This window comes from Nanorana parkeri, unplaced genomic scaffold, assembly GCF_000935625.1.
Source record: "Nanorana parkeri isolate BGI_ZX_2015 unplaced genomic scaffold, ASM93562v1 scaffold874, whole genome shotgun sequence".
In the NCBI taxonomy this organism is placed as follows: Eukaryota; Metazoa; Chordata; class Amphibia; order Anura; family Dicroglossidae; genus Nanorana; species Nanorana parkeri.
Window position 1 is genome coordinate 509,789 of NW_017307142.1, and position 20,914 is coordinate 530,702.

At 46.4% G+C, this 20,914-nt stretch overlaps 1 protein-coding gene across 1 annotated transcript in view; it reads left to right on the top strand.

Moving 5' to 3' along the window:
• KHSRP (KH-type splicing regulatory protein) overlaps positions 1–20,914 on the top strand; it is a 43,155-nt gene that overhangs the window by 14,694 nt on the left and 7,547 nt on the right. Inside the window, exons 4-16 of the mRNA XM_018565702.1 lie at positions 2,180–2,207; positions 7,625–7,630; positions 7,739–7,791; positions 8,920–8,991; positions 9,165–9,222; positions 11,080–11,251; positions 11,515–11,613; positions 12,401–12,538; positions 12,617–12,719; positions 16,089–16,189; positions 16,262–16,403; positions 16,538–16,698; positions 18,969–19,078. Of these exons, the coding sequence (XP_018421204.1) occupies positions 2,180–2,207; positions 7,625–7,630; positions 7,739–7,791; positions 8,920–8,991; positions 9,165–9,222; positions 11,080–11,251; positions 11,515–11,613; positions 12,401–12,538; positions 12,617–12,719; positions 16,089–16,189; positions 16,262–16,403; positions 16,538–16,698; positions 18,969–19,078 (1,243 nt within the window). The remainder of the gene's footprint in view (positions 1–2,179; positions 2,208–7,624; positions 7,631–7,738; positions 7,792–8,919; positions 8,992–9,164; positions 9,223–11,079; positions 11,252–11,514; positions 11,614–12,400; positions 12,539–12,616; positions 12,720–16,088; positions 16,190–16,261; positions 16,404–16,537; positions 16,699–18,968; positions 19,079–20,914) is intronic.

Consider the following 20,914-nt stretch of genomic DNA (forward strand, 5'->3'; position numbering starts at 1 on the left):
TGGATCCTTCTACTCTGCGATATTGACCTCAGAAGCCGTGTGCTGGATCCTTCTACTCTGCGATATTGACCTCAGAAGCCGTGTGCTGGATCCTTCTACTCTGCGATATTGACCTCAGAAGCCGTGTGCTGGATCCTTCTACTCTGCGATATTGACCTCAGAAGCCGTGTGCTGGATCCTTCTACTCTGCGATATTGACCTCAGAAGCCGTGTGCTGGATCCTTCTACTCTGCGATATTGACCTCAGAAGCCGTGTGCTGGATCCTTCTATGTGCTGGATCCTTCTACTCTGCGATATTGACCTCCAGAAGCCATGTGCTGGATCCTTCTACTCTGCGATATTGACCTCCAGAAGCCGTGTGCTGGGTCCTTCTACCCTGCGATATTGACCTCAGAAGCCATGTGTTGGGTCCTTCTACTCTGCGATATTGACCTCAGAAGCCGTGTGCTGGATCCTTCTACTCTGCGATATTGACCTCAGAAGCCGTGTGCTGGATCCTTCTACTCTGCGATATTGCCCTCAGAAGCCGTGTGCTGGATCCTTCTTCTCTGCGATATTGCCCTCAGAAGCCGTGTGCTGGATCCTTCTACTCTGCGATATTGCCCTCAGAAGCCGTGTGTTACACTCTTCTACTCTGTGATATTGATCGCAGAAGTCGGGTTGCTGCAGGCATTTCTTGTATCTAAAGCTTTAATAAAGAGGCTGTGAAACTGGCAAATACGCCGACTGATGTTCAGTGATGGTTAAGTTGCCATTTGTCTTAATTCCTGTTGTGGAACCTTTTTTAGTAATGAAGCTTGACAGATGTTAGAATGTTGGATTACAGTGGACATGTACTTCTGGAGCAAGTTACTGCCCCTCTGCTGAAGGGCTGTGCTTGTACACTGCCTGGCCCAAAAAAAGTCACCACCTGGATTTAGCTAAGTAAATAGTACATGGTACATAGTATTTGTGGTTGAATAAAGACATACGTCCATCAAGTCCAATCCATATAGGTCCACGCATCATCTCATTCTTAGGGATACTGGTATCCCTGGATATTACGGTCCCTCAAGAAATTGTCCAAACGTTTCTTGAACAAATCTACACTCTTGGCTGAAATCACTGCCGATGGCAGTAAGTTCCAGACCTTAACCGCTCTTACTGTAAAGAACCCTCTTCGCCCATTGTGCTGGAATTTTTTCTCCACCAACTTTAGGTGGTGGCCTCTAGTCTTTGTAATGGAGTTAATCTCAAACAGTTTGTTGCCGATGTTGCTGTCACCATTGAACATCTTGTACATGAAAATCACATCCCCCCTTAATCTCCTTAATTCCACCGTAAACATGTTTTAAGGTCAGAGCCTTGTCTCATAGCTCTGGTCCTCCATTCCCCTAATTAGTTTTGTTGCCCTCCGCTGGACTCTCTCCAGTTCAAGGACATCCCTTCTCAGTACCGGCGACCAAAACTGGACCGCTGGTACCGGGGGCAGATTGTGAAAGAGTGGTTCAGGGAGCATGTGGTATCATTTTCACACATGGATTGACCATCATAGAGTCCAGACCTTAACCCGATTGGGAATCTTTGGAATGTGCTGGAGAAGAGTTTACGCAGAGGTCCGAATCTCCATCACTACAAGATCTTGGTGAAAAATTAAGAACGCTGGATGGAAATAAATGTTGTGACATTGTATGAACTTATCAAAACGATGCCACATCAAAGCTAAAGGCAGTGCAATGAAATATTAGTGTGTGACTTTGTCATCTTCCAGGACAACATTCGAGAGATGGGCTCCTCCCTTCTGAAACAGGAAACGCATCATCCATACTAAAATAAAATGGAACAGTGCTAGCATGCCTCGGTTATAGTACAGCATATGCCTCACGTGGGTTTGTGCGAGCGGACGTTGGTTGCGGCGTCTGCCCCCCTCCCGAAAACTGTCTTCCTCCTACTGTCCTGTCACCTGGACAAGAGTCGCCCATTCGGCATCTGAGCCGAAGTTCTGGCAGAGGTTTGCGGCAGGATGTGACAGTGGAACACTTCCGGGGCAGAGGGTACTTCCGAATCGCTGGGAAGCGATTTCTTCGCTCGGTCATGCTACATGCGGTGCAGCATTTGCTCCGAAGCAGGCGGACCAGGACCTTGCGGACCACACCAGCAAGGGATGCGAGCACCAGGAGTGGGGGCAAGGAGCGCAAGTCCAACCACAACCTGCTCCTCTTTACCCGTGCCATCCTCACCAGTTACGCCACCTACGGAATATCCTGAGTGGTACTAGTTTGATCTTGCTGGATTGTCTTTGCTTTGTCAGATCTTGTGAAACAATCTCTCCAATGGTGGTTAGTGACAGAATCTGTCTGCAGGCTATGGAGTCAGCCAGAGCCATTAAAGGCGAACTACGAGGTGAATGATTTTCACTCATCCTCATAGTTAGAGCCGACTTGTGACAATGAAACTGTCGCACGGCGCCTCAATAGATCATGAAGTCAGCGATCACATACGTTGCTCGCTCACTTCTCGATCTCCCTGCGGAGAGTGGTGACTGTCACTCACGGCTCCCTGCTGGGATTCCCCCCTGCCCACTCTGATCCTCCAGCGCTGACTGGTGGAACTGAGGAACGGACGTGGGAGAGGTCGAGTACAGCTGGCTCTGCCTCTAGATAGGCAGAGGCTGCTGTCAATCAGCCAGTTGGGTGGATCTTGACAGTATTGTCGGGATCTATCCCAGCTGCAGTGCTCTCAGTATATAGCTAGCTATAGCCCGCTATATACTGAGCTTTGGGTCACGGGAGGAAGTTGTTATATGTCCTCCCGTGAGCCTAAAGAGAACTATGGGATAAAAGGGGGTGTGGAAATGGAAAAAAAAAATACTTGTCCAAGGACTAAAGCACGGGCCGATCTACTTGTCCTGATACAAAAAAGAAAAAAAAAATTTAACCAAAAAACTGTGTTTAGCAGTGCCAAGAGTTTCTCATTGGTCAGTGCCGTCAGGTGACTGCGCTGACCAAGTGCTTGCATTTTTGCGAGCGAAATTCAGAATACATGGCACAAGTATAGATACACCCATATTGGCGGATGACGAGGACCGTTCACTGAAAGGTAAATATAGCAGGGAGGGAGAGGGGACCAGATTTGTGCAGGTAATTCCATTTTCCCAAATTACTTGGGAAAGTGAATTTACCCTTTTGCGTTCGCCACGCGGCCCTATTGATTTCAATGGGGTTATATCTAGAGCTGCAGCTAACGATTATTTTCAAAATCGATTAGTTAGCCGATTATTAAGTTAAATCGTGGATGTGGGCGGGGAGGAGGTGCGGCGTGGATGCGGGCGGGCGGGTCTGGCAGCGGAGAGCTTGAGGTGGGGAAAAGGTGCGGCGCGCAGCATGTGTGGAGCCGTGAACAGGGCCAACTGATCGGAAGCCGATTAATCGATTATTGAAAAAGTTGACAACTTATGTCGCTTAGTTGTTGCAGCCCTAGTTATATCCGCGTGGTGGTCGCTGAAAAAAAGGTACATTTACCTTTTTTTCGCGACACGCACCGTGCCGTGTTTTCAACCGCGATTATGTGCGATTGGACCGGCATTATTGCGGCGGGAAACGGCCCAATCTGCCTGGTGCGACTGAAGTTCCATTAGACAATAATGGCATGCCAGCGCGAAAGGCGGTGGTGTGCGATTCTTTGACCGCCCGGCCATCCTTGCGGTATTGTGCACGATTGCTGTGCGGTAACGGCTCGCCCACACGCAGCGCCCCATGCATGCGTTTATTCGCATGCAGATGATAGGGCGGTATCTACGCCTGTTAAGCAGCAGGAAAGCGACAACTTCAGCTACCCATTACAAAGTCTGGAACACCTACACCTCATGGGAAACAAACAACCATTGGGGGGTGGGATGGGCCTAGGTGGCTTTAGTCCTTGAATTTCTTCAGAAGGAAGCAGAAAACGGCTCATTGTGCAATACCCTCAAAGTTCAAATTCCAACGTTGTCGGCCTTCTTGGAAACCAGGCTTGCAGAAGGGGCATTGGTAAAAAAGGTCTTGAAAGCGATTTTTCAGGCGTTTCCTGCGTTGGGATTTATCGGTTGTTCTTAAAGGATTCCTTAATCCCCTTTTTTGCACAGATTTGATTCATGTTCACTTAAAGTGCTTACACTGAAAACGGCCCTGTTGGTAGCCATAGTATCAGCCAGAAGATTCAGCGGAATTTACACCTCCATGGCCAATCTTGCAAGACCAGATTGTTCTCAAACCAGACCCAGCTTTTTTTTACCCAAGGTGGCCTCAGCGTTTCACAGAACACAAGAAGTAATCATTCCTTCTTTCTATTCCAATCCTGCCAACAAAGATGAATTGATGTCAGAAGGTGCGTCCTGGAGTACTTGGAAAAAACCCGCAACTGGAGAAAATCCTACGATCTCTATTTGTGCTTTTCAGGTCCAATAAAGGGAGTTGGAGCATCTAAATGTACCATTGCCAGAGGGATTAGATTGGCCATTTCTGAGGCGTATGTAGATTAAAAAAATATTACGGCACATTCAACCAGGGCTCTGGCCTCCTCTTGGGCAGAAAGAGCAAGGGCCACCCCAGATCAGTTATGCAGAGCAGCCACCTGGACCTGCGTCCTTAGGTTTGTCAAGCACTACAGAATGGATGTTTGCAAATCAGGATTTTGGAGGAAAGGTCTTGCAGGTAGTTGCCCCCTCTAAGTATGCGAGTATGGGTTCTTGCCTGTTCTCTTAAATGCTGTCCTGGAAGATGACTTGGGGAAAAGCTGAGTTGGTTACCTGGTAATTCAGTTTCCAAGAATCTTCTAGGACAGTAGGGATTCCCGCCCGATGGTGGAAAGACGTGTCTTGGTCATTAGAACAAATTTAAGCTTGTGTGTTCTTTTTGCTTCTTGTATAAGCTGAGTTATTATAGTACTGTTCCTTATTTTTATTTTATATGTCTTTTCTCCCCCCCCCCCCCCCCCCCTCTATTTGATGTAGATGACGCGTTTCCTGTTTCAGATGGGAGGAGCATGTCTCTCGACTGTTGTCCTGGAAGATTCATGGAATCTGAGTTACCAGGTACCTAACGGCTCTTTTATTTATTTAATTTCTGAATCTTGTTCTCCTAATGGCTGCATTTCTCGTTCACTTATGCTCGGGGACTTACCTTTTGTAATGTGGGCTTGTGCAACATTCCCCTTCTTGATTTGGGCACTTCCTGCTCTAGGGCAACCAAGCTGCCTTACTGTGTGTTTAGGCAGTGCGGCTCCCACTAGGGTTACATCACACATGCTGAGTATCTATACTTCTAGCCAAAGGAATAGTCTGCAGTCCACTGGTAGCATAGCTGTTTTGTAGCAAAAGAGCTAACAACCGATGCAACATTTTGAGGGCACGCAAGGACCTCAGTCACAATTCTTCACAGCGTGCAGTAAGAGGTCCAGTGTGCCCTTGAAACTTTACATTTGTTTGTTATGCAGTAAATTTACCTCCTGGACTGCTGGCTTCCGTGTTACTGGCAGCACCTCTTGTTAGCTGTGCACCCATAACCCATGAGGTGAGAGGTACTGTATGTGTGTGTGGCATGAATCTGTTACATGTGTGTTTAGCCAGACTGCTTATGGCACCATTCAGAATAAAAGCTTCATTGCAAAATGACTTTTGGACAACAGAGGGTTTAAATCTAGGGTAGCATTGATATATAGGCTGCCGAAAAGTGGCATTTTCTGGCCGATACACCGGTGCATCCATCCTATTCTCTCTCTCTCACAGCGCTCAGCCGCCTGTGACAGTTTCTCTCCTCCCCGCTGGGACACGGCAGCGCCCAGCAGGGAGGAGAGAAACTGTCACAGGCGGCCGAGCTCTGCGGGAGGAGAGCTCTGTGATCGGCCGGCATCTCTCCTCCCCGCACCACTCAGCCTCCTCTGACAACGTGTCAGAGAGGAGAGCGGGTACAGGCAGTCGGTGATCTCTGATTGTTTGTAAATAATTGAGGACAGAGTATGGTTACTATATCCCCAATTCTGAATGAATGGGAAGTGATCTACATCCCTCCTGTTCATTCATGATTGTGGTTATAGTAAACATACTCTGTCCTCATGTTATGAATGAACAGGAACACTCAGTACAGAGGATTCCTGTTCATTGATGACAGGGGCTGCAGACAAAGAGATTGAGGGCTCTGTGTGTCTCTGAGGACTCTGTGTTCTCAATCTCTTTTTCTATTTTAAAAGGGAAATATCAGGAGTCTGTTTAGACCCACAATATTTCCCCAAAGCCCCTAACAGTAAAAAATATTGAATAAAACATGAATTAATAAAATTAAAGTTTTTATAATAAAAATATTTGAAAAAGTTAAAATAAAATTTTTCGGTTTCGGCCTGAATTTTTTTGTTTCGGTTTTGACCTTTTAATTTCGGTGCACCTCCTATAAATCCTTTTTCTGCCCACAGAGGAATTCTTGTTTGTCTCAGGGCTTGTTCACTTTATAGCGGTGACTGATGTTTTTCAGCAGCTGAAGGATGCCGGTCACCGCAATTGTTTTCTTTGTGCCCGATTCACACTACAACGCAGGTGTAATCTACAGACATGCTGCTTTTTTCGCAGCGCACTTAACCGCACCATTGGGTCTAGGCAAGTGCAGTACACATTGCTGCTGTTCGGGGCTCTGACTGGAGCGTGCAGTGCGTACACTGCAAGAAAAAAATTCAGTGTCTTGCGTTGTATGATGACGCAAAAAGTCACCAGCACACCAAATCGATGATTACAGCCAAGTGTTCATTGATGCATGCGGTCTCCTTTTGCGAGCACTTTCGGGACCACGCAGGATCCCCTTCATCAGGCTCGGAGTTGACAATGAGTTGTAAGAAGGCAGAGCACAGCTGCCTTTTCAGCGGACACTAGCCACATGGTAAAACACCGCATTCTACCGTGCAGCTAGTGCGTACCAGAGCTCATAAGCAAAATACCTGCCTGTGACCTCTGATGGAAGCTGCGCTTCTCCCACCTCACAAGCCACATACAGGGGTAGCAAAGTTGAATCTGATAATCTTCACAGTCATTCTTTTATATGTATGTACACTGCAAATTCCTCTTTAGCCCAGCCACCTAGTGCTGCCCTGTTAGAGCAGCGGTGGCTAATCTGTGGCACTCCAGCTGTGGTTAAACTACAAATCCCATCATGCATCTTACTCTGGAAGCCGTGGCTGTCAGTCTTGCCTTATGGGATTTGTAGTTGCACCACAGCTGAATGGCCAAAGTTTAGCTACCCCAGGTCTAGAGGCATGGAAGTGGCATTGGCTTTAATAAACAGAACACTCTCACACCTTAATTTCCCCTTCCCATCCACTGAGGGAAATGTATCAAAAGTGGAGCTTGCAGAATCTGAAGCAGCTGTGCATGGCAACCAATTGGCCTCTTTCTTTTTTTAATGCTAAACAGAAGTGAGAAGCTGGTTGCTATGGGCAACTGCTCCAGTTTTTTGATAATTTCCCCTCAATGTATATAATATCCTCATCCTCAGTATTCTATTTACTACGCGGGTTGAGTGTTTTGAACTGGCTCTTGGCTTCAGTGAGATAACGTGTGTTAGGCCAATGCTGAATGTTATTAATCTAATTTTGTCTTGTTTATAGCCCAGCCACTTACTCCAGTCCTCGGTCCTCGGTAAGACTGATTTTCAAGCCGCTGTCTCCTGTATTATAATTTGTCGTCTTGTTTCCTCCTCTGGAGAATCGGGAATATAATCATTTAATTTCTGCTTGTAGGTCGGGTTCGGTGACTGAAGAGTATCATGTGCCAGACGGCATGGTCGGACTCAGTGAGTGTTTTGATATATTCTGACTCATTACTTCATGATGCTTCTCCTAAAGCAATGACAGGATAGTGAAAGCTAATGGAATGAATCTTCATAATTCCGTTTTGTATCCCACACCTGTCCTGTCATGCCGCCAAATCTTTTCTCACAGTCCGTAATGTACTCAGGTGGGCTCTGCCAACTGGCACTGATATCAGAGAGGGGTCTTGCTGCGGCCGTCTCGCAGAAGCTTGCCGTGAGGCGTCATTCTTTGCTGTCATCTCTGATATTTATGGGATGTATATGGCTTCAGGACAGGAAGTCATGAATGTCTACTTTGGCTACAGAGGGCATGTGCACACAGATGAAGAGTCTAAATATAGTTGCTACTGTGATGTGGGAAAAGATTCAAATTCGTGACGTAAGAGAAAAGGAAGACTAAAGCCCCTTTCACACGGGCCCATCAGGAAAGCTGTATGGAGGGGAAAACTGCAGTTAGTGGACCCCATGCCAGTCTATGAGGCATCAGATGTAAACAGACACGTGTCCGTTTACATCAGATTACCCCTGGTCCGGCGAAATGGAACACTGTTCCGTTTGTTATACCGGACCTAGATGGAGGTAACTGGGTTTAAACAGACGGCTGCCCATAGACTTGTGTTGGACATCCGATCAGGTCCGCTTGACAGGTGGACCCAATCGGACCGGCCGTGTGAAAGGGGCCTATGGGGGCAATTTATAACAGTTGATGTCACTATATGCACAATGTAGCCCATCCCATTCATAAAAACTAGGCCGCTGTGTGTAGCTGGCGAAGGCCCATGGAGTCCATTGAGCGTAGAGAGCTTCGTGATTGGAGAAGAGCCAGTAATGTGACGGGTCACATGATCGGGCTTTGCAGTCTTCTATTAAGATTGAAAGATTCATATTTTACTCTTATTTATTTTAGTCTGAAGCTGGCCATGCACTATACAATCTAATGGTACATTCTTTGTAATATGCGGATATCCAGTCAGACGGCCCTTACATAGTTGGTGGTGCATGTGTGGGGAACAGAGGCTTCAGCTTCTACTACACCTTCACTTTTTGCATGTTGAGTGTATGAGCGGTTTACTTTCACCTGTATATAACTAACTTGGGTGTCTCTTCCAGTCATCGGCCGTGGTGGGGAACAGATAAATAAGATCCAGCAAGAGTCTGGATGTAAAGTTCAGATTTCTCCAGGTAAGACCTTTTCTCTTTAGACTTCTTTTGTCCGGATTATTTGTGCAAATGAGACCTGTCTGTGATACCTAAAGCTACCAATCGGAGGGTTGAACAACCCATGTTGCAGCAATAGCAGTTACATGTGTGCTAATTCTTTTCCCCTTGTTTTTGCTCCTTTTTATTTCTTTCAGACAGTGGAGGGTTACCAGACAGAATTGTGTCATTAACTGGTTCCCAAGATTCAGTTCAGTAAGTATCGGCCTGTATGCCATGTGTATACTATGTATGTGTATGTAGCATTATGTCTGGTGTTCTCGCAGCCTTTCAATGCCCAATTCACACTTCCTCTGTGTGACTCGTCCAATCAGCTGTGACCCGGAGGAGCTTTACAATGCCATGACAGCTGCCTCTGCCCCGTGGCTGTTTGCAGGTTGTTCACTTGTAATCGCAAATACTGTGACTCGCTGCAGAAGATCGCACCTGGACACAGATCTTCTGCATCCAGGTTATCGCAGCGTTTGCAGTTTACAGCTGCAGGCGGTAGTATACTGTATAATATATCTCTAGATCTATCTCTATCTATAGCTCTATCTCTAATCGATCGAGATCGATTCTCTTATCTATCGATCGAGATCGATTCTCCTGCCCATATCTGGTCGCATTAGATTCATGTGAGTCGGCTCCATTGGCAAGGGTGATTGGGGAAAGGTGAACTTGTAAGTTGTTTTTTATGTTCAGAACGCCACTCCTACCCGCACTGGTGCAATTCTTCTGAAGTGATTGGAGTGCTTGCTGTTTATGTGGTGGCACCATTGCTGGTGGGCACAGAGTAGCGGTGTGCCTCTCCTAGGTCAGCACGGTTAATGTTCATTATATAAAGTTTGAAACAAAGTCACAATAAGGCTTTTGCAAAATCAAATTTTTTTATCTTCAGTTCTAATCTGTTACAATTCTGTAGACTTACACATAATAGATTTTATACTTCCTCTTATTTAGCGTTATTTACTTTGGTTGATGACCGTTGTAGCTCAGAGTTGCAGTTGGAAAGATCTCTGAAGTTTGACAATTGCTGCCCATAAAACTACTTAATCTCATGCTGATGATGCACATTGGCGTCCAGCTCCTAAGTCAGTGGTTCTCAACCTTTCTATGGCCAGGACCCCTTGGTAACATTTGCCAAGTTGTGGTGACCCCCAGCGGTAAAATTTAGGGATGACGCGGCTGCTGCAACGACATCTGGCGGCGTGGCGGGAGAACTGACAATGCTGTGCTAGGAGAGGGCTGAGGAGGACTCTCCCCTAGCACAGCAGTAGTCACACAGCGACCCCACAGGTTGAAAAAACAAAACACCACCATGGGAATGCATAGCTAGATTCCTATTGGCTATATCACTTTGCAATAGCAAACTAGCTATTGCACCCGCCCACTGCTGCTGTCAATCACTAGAAGATGACCTGATGGAGAACTTCAGGTTCCCCCCTGCTGATTGACAGCAGCATAGGGCGGGTGCAATAGCTAGTTTGCTATTGGCTATTGCAAAGTGATATAGCCAATAGCAATCTAGCTATGCATTCCTATGGTGGTTTTTTTTTTTTTTTTCTTCTAACTTACGGTGGCCCTGATGTCAGAAAAGGGAAATTAAAAAAACTATTGCAGGGAAAGGTTTACTCTGCTTGATCGAGCAGAGTAAACCTTTCCGGGAGAAAGTGTTTCTCTCCCAGGCAGCCGGGAGCCGCTATCTAATAGCGGGAGACTGCCGGGCGACCCCTGGCAAATCGTCATTCGACCCCCGACGGGGTCGCGACCCACAGGTTGAGAACTGCTGTCCTAAGTAGTCACAACCGTGTCGGACGTGGACGTTCTTGCAGATTCTGTTACTGCATGCACACTTGGGAGTTTGCGTTTTAACAGCATAAAGGCAGGCAAATGTTAAGCTTGCGGGTAATGCCTTGTGCGGAAGTCTCCAAAGAGTGCGGCTTTAAGGTGAACACGTGCATAAGAAACGATAAGCCGTTGATGCCTTGTATGTAGAGTTTTCCTGACAAACATTACAGACACTACGGTCACTCTTTAATATTTCCCCTCGTATGGTCTTCTCTCTCTCAGGAAAGCCAAGATGATGCTCGATGAAATCGTTGCGCGTGGTCGCGGGGGACCTCCTAGCCAGTTTCATGACAACTCCAATGGACAGAACGGATCCCTACAAGAGATCATGATCCCCGCCGGAAAAGCTGGGCTGATTATTGGCAAGGGTGGAGAAACAATCAAACAGTTACAGGTATGTGATCTGATGGATTTGGCCCCAGTTGTACTTTAATATCTACCCCAATCCTCGTTATTGGTTAACCCAAAAAGTTAAAGAAACCTTTGTAAAAGAACGTTCATTTTTGTCCTGCTGCCCTCGCCACTCAGCTTTCGTTCTTTAGACATGATTTTGGGGAGACAAATCCGAACTTTTAGGGAACTGTATATGTGGTTTCCTTCTACTTTTAAAGAAATACTAATTCTGTAGCTGCTGCTAACAATGCAATGTAATTCCAGGAGCGTGCCGGGGTCAAGATGATTCTTATTCAAGATGCCTCCCAGGGCACCAACGTGGACAAGCCTCTTCGAATTGTTGGAGAGCCATTCAAAGTGCAGGTAATGTTCAGGTCATATATATACACGCCAGCAGGGGGCGGCGGTCGTATTACGCCAGCAGGGGGCGTCGGTCGTATTACGCCAGCAGGGGGCGACGCATTCCTGGGAAAATGGGAAATTCCCATGCAATCTCTCATTGAAACCAGTAACACAGGATTGCGTTGTTGCTAGGCTGATTGCATCCCTGTTGCTGATCTCTTTATAAACCGCACTTTCTGTTCTGCTCAATAGTTTTATTAGACAAAAAGCTGACCATAAATGTAGCAGATAGTACACGGCAGGCGCTGAGTATGGGGCTTGAAGCCTGTATGACTGCTGATTGGCTGCAGTCACCTTTCGGCCTGGCTTTTTCAACAAAAGGCAATTCAGTAGTCACCTTTTTTTTACGCGGGAGGGGCCACCCACTGTTAGAATTTCTGACAGTTTCTGTGGAATGGCCAGGTCATCCCAGGATGGAAAGGGTTACTGGCAGGATCATAAGGTGGACCTAATGCAGCCATTACATCTAAGAACTGGGATGCTGCAATATATTATGTTTGTCTTTTGGACACTACAGGCTCCCTCCCAACACAGCCTGAATTTATGAATGGCATGTAAAATGCTGGCTGTTGTATGGGGTAAGTACTGTGGTGTCCATCTATAAGGAGACCCTTTTTAAGTAATGCATCATAAGCTCTGTGACAGAGCAGTGAGCGAAACTTCATTTGGGTTTGCTCTTACCTTTTTGATTTACATTGCACTGAAAGGGCTCCAATGTGTTTAATTGATTTTTCTTTTCCTCATGCAGCAAGCTTGTGAGATGGTTATGGATCTCTTGAGAGAACGAGATCAGGGTAACTTTGGAGGAGGAGGTGGTGGAGGAGGAGGAGGAGGCGGCGGCGGAGGAGGAGGAGGAAACGAATATGGTTCCAGAGGAGGAATAGATGTAAGTTGCAAATGAGTTTCCTGTACAGAATGCGGGCCCGAAGGATGTGTGTCTTCATCGCTCTAACTCTTATTACAGGTACCCGTCCCAAGGCATTCTGTGGGGGTGGTGATTGGACGCAACGGTGAGATGATTAAAAAAATTCAGAACGACGCTGGTGTCCGCATACAATTTAAACAAGGTGAGGAGGGCTTTCTTTCACCAGTATTACTCTGTGAATAATTGTCACTTACTGCCCTGTTTGAGGACTCTCCTGAAATCGTATCCATGATGACCAAAAAAGTCCTAATTTATGGTCCTATTTCTGTCAAGATCTGTCCCAAGTTCTTTTCGGGGTACAAATTACTTTGGGGTGGATGAGGCCCGTATTCTCTCTGCTGGCCAGCTACTTGCAAGATGCTTTAAAATGTACACTGAATTGCTCATGCAGAGCCCAGTGTATGCCCAAATCCCAAACTATGGGGGTAAGTGTTTTTCCCCATAGTTCTCTTAAGGGTCACAGGAGGACATATACTAGCGTCCTCCCGTCACCCAAAGTACAGTATATCGTGAGCTACAGCTCACGGTATACTGAGACCACCGCAGCCGGGACGGATACCGACATTACTGACAAGATCCGCCGAGCTGCGTGAGGGACAGCTGGCTCTGCCTATCTAGAGGCAGAGCCTGCTGTACCCGCCCCCTCCCCCGTCCATTCCCCCAGTCAGCGCTGGAGGATCGGAGAGGGGGGGAATCCTTGCAGGGAGACGTGACTGTCCACCCAGCTGTATGAGTGACAGCTGGCTCTGCCTATCTAGAGGCAGAGCCAGCTGTACCCGGCCCCTCCCACTCGTTCGTTGCTCCACTCACGCTGTAGGATCGGGGAAGAATCCCTGCAGGGAACGTTGATTGACAGTCAAGGCTCTCTGCAGGGAGATCGAGAAGTGAGCGAGCGACGCTATGTATTCTCTCACTTCCCGATCTATTGAGCCAACGTGTGACAGTTTCATTGTCGCACGTCGGCTCGTACTATGAGGATGAGTGATTTTCACTCGCCTCATAGTTCTTTTTAAGTCCTCCCAGTCAATCAAGATAAGTTTAAGGCCCTGAACCCATACAAAAACGGCAGCGATAGGTATGGATATTGGTTTGGTTCCGCTGTAATTCCCCCCCCCAAAAAATTGCTCTTAACAATTAAATTTTGTTTGCACTGCCTGCAGCACACGTGCAATGCGGTGTACACTCCTGGCTCATTCCCAGCACATATAAGATGCTGAATTCACACGCAAAAGGTCACATCGGTGTGATGTGATCTTACATGACATGAACTGTGTGTGCAGTGGGTATGGCCCGCAGTTAAAGGAGAACTATGGGGTTAGGGCTTTTCCCCATAGTTCTCGGGGTGACGGGAGGACACAAACTAGCGTCCTCCCGTCACCCTAAGCTCAGTATACCGCAATCTGTAGCTCACGGTATACTGAGACGCCGCAGCTGAAGCGGATCCCGACAATTATGTCGATCCGCCCAGCTGCGTGAATGACAGCTGGCTCTGCCTATCTAGAGGCAGAGCCAGCTGTACCCGTCCCCTCCCACGTCCGTTCCACCAGTCAGCGCTGGCGGATCGGGGAGGAGGGAATCCAGCTGTCACGGGAGAGAGCCGTGACAGGATCGAGAAGTGAGCAAACGCCGGTATGTGTTCGCTCACCTACCGATCTACTGAGCCGACCTGTGACAGTCTCATTGTCACAGGTCGGCTAGAACTATGAGGTGAGTGAAAAGCACTCACCTCATAGTTCTCCTTTTTAATATACAGATATATTTGGCTTTGGGGAAAGACACAATTTTGCTTCTGTTAAAGATTAGCCCAGATCTGTGTAAAGAGACTGCACCTAGTACAGCAATGAAGGGTAAAATAAAGCTTGTGAATGTGGAACATTACTGCTCGCACATTACGTCACATTTACCCTCCTAGTGGGCCCTTCTACAATAATGGAAATACCGAAAACAAAAACGCGTGGTAAGCGCGCAACTGTGAAATTGGGTTGGTGTTTAAATGCAGTTAGTGGTATTACGCTGGGTTCACACCTAGGCGTATTGAATATGCGCGTTGTTCGCCGCGATTCAAGGTAAAAAAACGCGCAACAAACGCCCGTTTCCGAAGGCTACTTGGCTGTATCCCAATGGAAACGCGAGACCAAAACAGTACATGTACTTCTTTGGGCGTAGGCCGTTTTGTATCGCGTTCGGACGGGAGGAAATACGGCAAGGTGTGAACCAGACCCATTGAATACAATGGGATTTAGATGTTTGAGCGTTTTGTAGAGCGTTCGAGCGTTGAACGCGCTACAAAACGTTCAGGTGTGAACCAGGCCTTAGGTGTGCCAGCTTCTTGAACAGGGAGAGGGATCCTGTGTGCAGAATCAACCAAAAAGCGCTACAACCTTTTAAACAACTTTTGGTTTAGAGTGTTTTATACGTGAATCGTATAGGAACTGAGGTGACTCACTGTTTACTGTTGAAGAATGATGGTGCCTGCAGATGAAGAGAACTGCTTGGTATCCTGGGGAGAAAGGCTGGAAGGGGGACGCTATCAATTAAGGACGGCATCAGACTGCCGCAGCTCCAAGCATGTTGCGCACTGGTTGTCACAGTCAAGTGCTGAAAGGTCTCGGCTGGCCAGGCTGAGCCTTTGGCGGCTGCGTGGGAGAGAAGCGGCTCTGCTGCGGTGTACAGCACTGTCGGTAAGCGGTTCATTGAAATGACGGTGATAGTCAGTGGGAAGCTGAAAGGCTCCGGGGTTGTCTTACTGAGTAATGGGGACTGTCAAAGGCAGAACAGTGAGTCACCTCAGTTCCTATATGATTCAAGTATATTACACTCTAAACCAAAGTTGTTTAAAAGGTTGTAGCGCTTCTTTTTTGTTCCTTCTACAATAATGACCTCCTCTTTGTCGCTCTGTTCGTGGCACTGACATCTTCTGGCTCTGATGTGATCTTTTGCGTGTGCATCCTGCATCTTGTATGTGCTGGGCATGAGCTAGGAGTGTACGCCGCATTGCACGTGTTCTGCAGGCAGTGCAAACAAAATAAAATGTCTAGGAGCAATTTTTTTTGCGGTGGGACTTAGAGCGGAACCTAACCAATATCAATACCGATCGCTGCAGTTTTTATGGGTTCAGGGCCTTTTTAACTATCTTGATTTGGCTGGGAGGACTTGACACCCACATGGGAGTTCATCCTGGCATAGAGGTGCGCTGAGTGTGTACACTGAGCTCTGCGTGAGCAGCTCGGTGTGCATTTTAAAGCATCTTGCACAGATGAAGGTGAGAAGCCCGAATTGCAGAATGATTTTTAGTGCAGGAGAGACGTACTGTTTGCGTGTTTTTACTATGTAGGGTTTTAGTTCCACTTCTACATTAAGGTAGGTCCCAGCAACTCTGCAGCTTGGTAGATGTCTCTCAATTTTATTCTCCATTAAATTCATGCCACTTTCTTGCTCTGTATGCCTATAAAATGTTAAAAATCACGTCTTTGTTGCCATCCATGTGGTAATTCTGCCTCCATCCCCACAGATGATGGGAGTGGTCCTGATAAGATAGCACACATCATGGGTCCTCCAGACAGGTGTGATCATGCAGCCAGGATTATTGGGGACCTGCTGCAGAGTTTGAGGGTAAGTAACATGGACAATATCTGGTCACTTATTTGTTGACTCTGTATACATAATTTTATATTTCTTTTACAGAGTGGTCCACCTGGACCCCAGGGCCCTGGCATGCCACAAGGTGGCAGGGGAAGGGGTAGAGGTCAAGGACCATGGGGACCTCCTGGTGGTGAAATGACATTCTCTATTCCTACTCATAAATGTGGCCTGGTGATTGGCCGAGGTGAGTCCAAATTTTATTTCACACTTCCCAGTCGCCTTGGATGCATTGCTACTTTTCTCAGTTGTTCCCATTTTGTCAAGTACTGAACGATCTTTTCCCGGCCTCAATACATCAATATAATTTCTGCTTCACAGGTGGGGAGAACGTCAAGGCAATTAACCAGCAGACGGGAGCATTCGTGGAGATCTCCCGACAACCGCCACCTAACGGTGACCCCAACTTTAAAATGTTCATCATCCGTGGCTCGCCACAACAGATCGATCATGCCAAACAGCTAATTGAAGAAAAAATTGAGGTACTTTTATTAATGAGACCAAATCTCTATAGTACGAGCTAGGCCTTATTATTTCTTGCCATTTTTAGCATTCCTTCTGTATGATAGTTTGCTTTAAGGTCCCCGCACACCTTACGATAATCGTACGATAATCGCGGGAAATCCCACGATTGTACGATTATCGTAAGGTGTGTGGAAGCCGTGCGACCTCTACTACTGTAAGGACATGTTCGAAAACCCGCCGAGCAGCGTACGACCGGCGAGTTTGTGGCATGTCCGTACGATAACAGCCGTACGGCCCGGTGTGCGCAAGGGCGCACTGCCCGTTCGGCATTGCGGTCATCGGAAGCCCGCCCCTCAGGGGCGTAGCTTGCGATCATCGCAAGTACGATCTGCCTATGCAAGATAGGCAGATCGTACGTTTTAAGTACCTTACAACCATCGCAAGACTTTTGTAAGATGTGTGCCCAGCCTTAGGCCTTGTTGCTCTCAGTACCTGTATAACAATAAATCTGATTCCTTTTAAAGGAATTCAGAAGTCTTCTGCAGAAAGAACATCAGGCGATGTAATACATTGTGGAAAATATTTGATCCCCTGCAGATTTTGTAGGTTTGCCCACCTTTCCCAGAAAAGAACAGATGATACAAATGTTATAAATGGAGTTGCAGTTCAGTGAGTAAAATAAGTATTTGATCCCCAAGCAGAACCTGACTTGGTACTTGGTGGGGAAGCACAGAGCTAGGACGTCTCTTGTAGGTAGTTACCAGGTTTGCAGACATCTCGGGAGGGGTTTTGGTTCACTCTTGTCATGTTCTGCTTTGGGATCAAATACTTATTTTACTCACTGAACTGCAGCTCAATTTATAACATTTGTATCATGTGTTTTGGGATTTTTGGTATATAGTCTCTCTCTATCATGTAAAATACACACATGATAACAAATATAGACCTTTTATTTGTTTGTAGGTGGGCAAACTTACAAAATTTGCAGGGCATGAAATCATTATTTTCCTCCTCGTATGTTAATTACACTTCCCTGTGTTTTTCCAGATCCGGGGTTCTATCAAAAGTTGTGACTGCATTAGAATGTGTGACCCGTGACGTGGTCTTGCATTTTACCGTAATCCCGCCCAGTTTTTCGTCGGTGGCATGTGTGATTGGTCACACATTTTACCGTAATCACGCCCAGTTTTTCGCCGGTGGATCATGTGATCGGCAAAAGGAGAAGAATTCCAACGCTTTCTCAGCTGTTCCAGGGCAGATCGGCATCACAGATCGTATGTGCAGGAGAACCGATCTGCCCTGAAACAACTGCTCGTTCCTGAAATGTCACTTCTATCAGACTCTGGAACTGCGATCTCACATTCCACAAGGTCGGATAGAAGTGACATTTTGGGACTGATCAGCTGTTTCAGGGCAGATCGGTTCTCCTGCACATACCATCTGCGATGCCAATCTGCCCTGGAACAGCTGAAAAAAATGGAATTGTTCACCTTTTGCCGGTCACATATTCCACTGCCAGAAAAGTGGGCGTGATTTCATTAAAATATGTGGCCGGTCACACACTCCAACCCAGTCGCAATCTTTGATAGAACAGCGGTTCTCTAAATACTGTGCAGAGATTTCAGCCGTACTTTTAACTCTGGGCTTGGAGTTTGTGCGCTCTGTATCTCCTGTCTGCTGTTTTCATTAATGGAATTGGTCACTACAAATGATGACCTCTCGACTTCCTTCGCTGTGGTGTACAGATTCATCTGAGAAGTCTTTAGTAGGGTTGAGGTCAGGGCTCTGTACAGAGAACTTCTGTTCTCCTCACGAAGCTCATCAATCCACGTCTTTATAGAGCTGGCTTTGTGCACAGGGGACAATCATGCCAACATAAAAGTGCCCTCTTCAAACTGGTACCAAGATTGGCAGAGCACAGTTGTCTAAAATGCCTTTCTTTGGTTGTACTGCTCACTGGAAATACCTGAACTGAGTTTGCAGGGGTGTCCACATACTTTTGGTAAATAATGTGTGGTCTTGGGATTTGAACATGGGAAGTAGAGCGGAAGTCATTGTTCTGGCACATTTAGATTTCTGATTGATTTCTGCAGCGCTAGGCAGTTCTTATTGAAATGGAGATAACAAATGTGGCAAGATGATCTTTTGTTTTACAGAATATTCATTTTGTAGATTTAATTTGTTTCTATGATAATTTTGACCCTTTTAACCCTGTTATAAACTCTTGGTGAACTTTTAAATAGTCTGTGTTCAGTTGTGTCTAATTTTATGCGTGTTTTCTTTCCAGGGTCCTCTTTGTCCGATTGGGCCTGGTCCTCCTGGTCCTGGTCCAGCTGGACCCATGGGACCATTCAACCCTGGCCCTTACCCAACCGGACCCCCAGGAGCTCCTCCACAGTATGTATTGCCAAACCATCAATATAGAAATTCAGAAGTGTGATAATAAAATTTCGGGTAGCTTTGAAGGACAACTGTACCTTGGCTACAAGTTGTCGTTTAAAGTTACAGTTTATCTTTTTATAATGTAAGATGAGGCAGGTTATCTGCAGCGATGGTCTTTTAGATTTCCTCTGCTGGGGGTGATTGGCCTGTATACTGGCTGAGGGCTGTCTGTCAGCAATGGAATGGCTGGGAAGGAAGCTGTGCTTGTTTGAGGGACATGTGATTGGAAAGTTTTTGGTACATTTATTTCCATTGTCTCCGGAATATGGGTAGTTGGCTTCTGCTGTGACCACTCTATCAGATAAGGCCATAACCATGAATGGCCATATCCGAGGCAGATTGGGCCACCTTCTGTTAAGAACTTGTCTCTAGTGGTATGACCTGCCAGTATATAAACTTTGGGGTTTGATCCATGGGTCCTACACGCCTTTACATATGTAACCTTCCAGTGTATGAACTTTGGGGTGGATCCATGGGTCCTACACACTTTGCATGCATGACCTGCCAATATATGAATTTTGGGATGCGATACCTGGGTTCTGCACTCCTTTTACATGCATGACCTGCCAGTAGGGATGCATCGATACTGATACTAGTATTGGTGCAGATGCCGAGTATTTTGGCAACTACTCGTACTCGCCCAAATGCTCCGCTACCTAGCCCAAACCCGAGCTTCCGGCATCAGGAAGCTGGGCGCCGTGTAATGACGTTCCTGATTGGCCAGAAAGCTGGCTCCACGCTTTCTCGTCATCTAGTGATGAGAAGCATGGAGACGGCTTCCCTGCTAATCTGGAAGCCGGGTGGCAAATCTTTACACGCTTGCCGGCTAATCAGGAAGCCAGGTGGCGAGTCATTACTTGCCACCTGACTTCCTTAACCAGTTGACATCCGCGGTGTTAAACCCCCTTCCCATCCAGGCCATTTTTCATTATTCAGCGCTGCGGTACTTTCACTGACATTTATTCCGTCATGCAGCGCTGTACTGAAATGAATTTTATACCTTTTTTTTGGGGACAGATAGAGCTTTCTTTTGGTGGTATTTATTCACCACTGGGGGTTTTATTTTTTTACTATATTAAGGAAAAATGACCGACATTTAAAAAAAAAAGTTTCCCCTATATTAAATGATAAAACATTTATTACCCAATTTTTTGGTAAAATATAGAAGACTGGGTGACGTCGGGTAAAAAGACACCAAACATGTCAAGCCTTAAAATTGCGTGCGCGAAACCTCAAAAAACAATAATACCCAAAATTTGCCATAGGCGACGCTTTAAAAGCTGTTACCGCTCATCAGTTTAGTGTTATCAGTGATTGATGGCCCTAAAATGATTGCTCTCACTGTGACGTTCGCGGCGATATGTAACGTGTGTAGCGCAATTGTAATGTTTGCGTGCTGGGGCACCGGACGCATATTTACGTTTATAGGCGCGTAAACGTGGGGGTGGGGGGGGTTAAACGTTTTGGGGTTTTTTTTCCCCTTTTTTTTATGACTTTTTTTTATGACTTTTATTTTATTTTACTTATGTTTTATTTTTTTTATTTATATTTATTGTTTTGCACTTATTGTAATTGCTATTATATAGGGGGATAACAATCCCCTTTTATATAAGAAAAGGCAAACTGACAGGTCTCCTTTTTGGAGACATAAGGGGGTCTCTAGGACCCCTAATGTCACCTGTGGACCCCAAAAGAAGCTGATGAAGCAGAGATCTGCTTCATCAGCTTCTTCTCTCTGGCTATAGCTGCCAGATGACTGACAGGTGAATGCGGAAGTGATGTAATACACAT